The sequence below is a fragment of the Myotis lucifugus genome, unplaced genomic scaffold (assembly GCF_000147115.1).
Source record: "Myotis lucifugus unplaced genomic scaffold, Myoluc2.0 scaffold_28, whole genome shotgun sequence".
NCBI classification, from domain to species: domain Eukaryota; kingdom Metazoa; phylum Chordata; class Mammalia; order Chiroptera; family Vespertilionidae; genus Myotis; species Myotis lucifugus.
The window spans coordinates 8976461-8979351 of NW_005871076.1; the positions used below are offsets into that span (position 1 = coordinate 8976461).

At 56.8% G+C, this 2891-nt stretch overlaps 1 protein-coding gene across 1 annotated transcript; it reads left to right on the forward strand.

The window, feature by feature from the left end:
• The first annotated feature begins 1289 nt into the window (after positions 1-1289).
• On the forward strand, positions 1290-1904 carry TIFAB (TIFA inhibitor). The gene has a single exon (XM_023752171.1). It carries the CDS (start codon positions 1290-1292, stop codon positions 1902-1904), a length of 615 nt encoding a protein of 204 aa, XP_023607939.1.
• The last annotated feature ends 987 nt before the right edge of the window (positions 1905-2891 follow it).

Here is a 2891-nt window from a genome sequence, read left to right on the forward strand (position 1 = left end):
CAGTGCGGCAGCTCAGACCACACCCTGCCCTTGGGAGGCCTCGGAGAGACAGGAGGAGAGGAGCTCCGGCAGGACAGACAAGGGCCCACAGAACCCTGACATGCCCTGCAAAGATGGACTCCGTGGGGGTCGCCAGGTGCCCCAGGTGCGGGGGATCTTCCTGTGCGGGGGTCAGAGGGCAGAAAGAGGAAGAGTGTCCTAGAAGAGCTCACATTTGGACCAGGCCTGTAGAGAGCAGTATCTGGATACAAACTGTGTAAGCAGAAGCCTGGCGCCAGGAAAGTGTACAATCCTTTGTTCAAATCCACTCAGCCCTGTCGAAGGTTGGTTTCTGTTGAAGGTGGGGGCAGGTCCCAGACTACATGGGGTGGGTGGCTGTGGTAGAGTTTGTATTCCTCAAATGCATGCGTGAGCAAAGCTGACCGTTGTAAGCAGTCTCCCCACATATGCCAAAGATTCTAAAGGACACGTTACTGGCGATGGAGTTGCTGGGACCGAGTGTGCATTCCACACTGTGGCAGATATTGCCGGTGGCCCTCCATGGAGCCCTGGTCAGTTCTTGAGCAAGAGCCCTTCCTCGTCAGGATCTGCCTTCTGCCCCAGACAGTGAGGATGGGATGTTCGTGGTGTTCAGGCCCACGAGCATGTGGCTTCCCATGGGAATGTGCTAGCTGTTTTTATTCCTCCTTCGGGTCCCCAGGCAGCCTTTCTGATCTCCCTGGAGCAGGCAGGGCTCCCCTCTTCTGTGCCTCTCCATATGCCTAATTCTAGAAGCTCCTGTCTCTCCCACCAGCTGGGTGCTAGGGAAAGCAAGGGCTTGTTCTCTTACATCTGCTTAACCCCAGCAGCTGGTGAGAGGAAGGCTTGGCAAGCATTCGTCATGTGACTGTCAGAAATGAGAACGGTGTATCCTGTCTGTCTGTCCTTCCCTTTCCATGTAGCAGGGCCAAACTGTCCTCAAATACAGGTCACCAGAACCCTACCCAGCATGCTGGAGTGCCTTATACTTGGCATAGACAAGGTCAGGCATACCTATATTACAGAAAAGAAAATGAAAATTCAGGGAGTTCAGGTGGCACGCCCGCCTCACAGGGGCTGGGAGAAATGAAGCTGGGGCTAGAACCCGTGGGCCTTGGCTCCCTCCTGGCTTGACCAGAATAACAGCATCCATGGTCAGTGCTTGGCTCTGTTTGACTGGAGGTGGTCTGGGATCCCTGAGCTGGGCAAGTGTGTCTGGGCTCAGGGAGCCATAAGTGTGTCTGTGTTCCATCCTTCCCAGGCTCCCGCCCATGGAAAGACCCCTCACCGTCCTGCGGATGAGCCTGTACCACCCCACCCAGGGCTCTGCTGTCTTCGCCACTGTTCCACAGAGGCTGCAGCATGACACCAGCCCGCTTCTGGTGGGGCGGGGCCTGGACGCCCACCTCCAGCTGCATCTCCCCCGCCTGTCCCGCCAGCACCTGTCGCTGGAGCCCTACCGGGAGAAGGGCAGTGCTCTGCTGGCCTTCAGCCTCAAGGCCCTGAGTCGCAGGGGCTGCGTGTGGGTCAACGGGCTGGTGCTGAGGTTCCTGGAACAGGTCCCCCTGAGCACCATCAACAGAGTCGCCTTCGCGGGGATCCAGATGGTGGTCCACGTAGAGGGAGGCACCTCCCTGGAGGCCTTTGTCTGCTGTTTCCACGTCAGCCCCTCACCCCTGATTTACAGGCCCCAGGCTGAGGAGACTGATGAATGGGAAGACATCCCCAAGGAGCCACCTGCCCCGGGTTCAGAGCCACCGGTTCCAGGTCACCTGGGCTTTCTCCATGACCCTTCCTCGACTGCGGACAGCTCACCCCAGCCAAGCACTGGAGGAGGAACAGAAATACAGCTCCAGAGGGAGCCCGCAGACGGCGCGCTCTGCTAGCCCCGCTGCCACCAGGAGCACGCCATGGCTGAAACAGGACTTGAAATATTCTAACTACATCATGCGACGTTGACAAGCGAGGCCTGCCTGGCTAATAATGAACCAATTCTGCAAACATGAACAGCCTGGGGCGGGCGGGGGGGAGGGGGGCGCGCCCTCCCCGTTTCCAACTCTGCAAGGCAATGGGAACTTCATATACTTTTAGAGGCCCTGAGGGGCCCTGGGAGCCCCTCGCAGCGTTTCCCCACATTTCACGGTCTTGTCTGACTAGGAGTTACTTTATGTTGCTAATTTTGTGTGCCGCTTAAGAGCGGGAGTTTGAGGTTGCGGCAGGAATGCATGGACACATGTAACAATTACGTTTGTGGTAGCTGGGGGTTACCTTCGGTTTTCAAATACCCACAGGCACTGGGGGCTTAGGGAAGCCTGTGTTTAATAAACTGCAAGTATTTCATTAAGCTGGCATACCCAATAGGATTCCCTGATCCCCAGATGGGCTGCATGCATGCCACGCTGTCACGCAGAGGCAGGGGCGGGAACTACACAAGAGGTGTAAGAGGAAATTGGAAAGGTGGGGGCTCACATTTCTGAAAAGAATGCAAGCAGAGCTCAGGGCTTCCTGGGCGTGGGGAGCCGGGGCCTGGGCCTGCCTGAAAATTCCTTGCCACCGTCATCCTCCTCATCCTCACGCTCCCGGCTCTCGGTCATTTCTGGATCAAAGCCTTGGCTGACCAGAGGGCACAGGTCTTCAGAAAAAGGTGGCTTCCCAGAGAACGGGGCTCTTTCAGGACTCAGTCTATGAGAGGTGTGGTGGGGGGTTGTGTTAGAATTCAACCTACCAGTTATTTCACTCAGAGTAGTCTTTCCAAATAAGGGGAACAGTGGGGGGCCAGGCAGGTGAAGGGAGGAATAGATTTCTCAGTGAACAGATGAGCAGAGCAGCAGTGTCTGTGAGCACGGCATCCCCTCGAGCCGCATGTCAAGGGG

Excerpts from the sequence above, each read along its gene's own strand:
- TIFAB (XM_023752171.1), top strand. The coding sequence starts at position 1,290 with ATGGAAAGACCCCTCACCGTCCTGCGGATGAGCCTGTACCACCCCACC.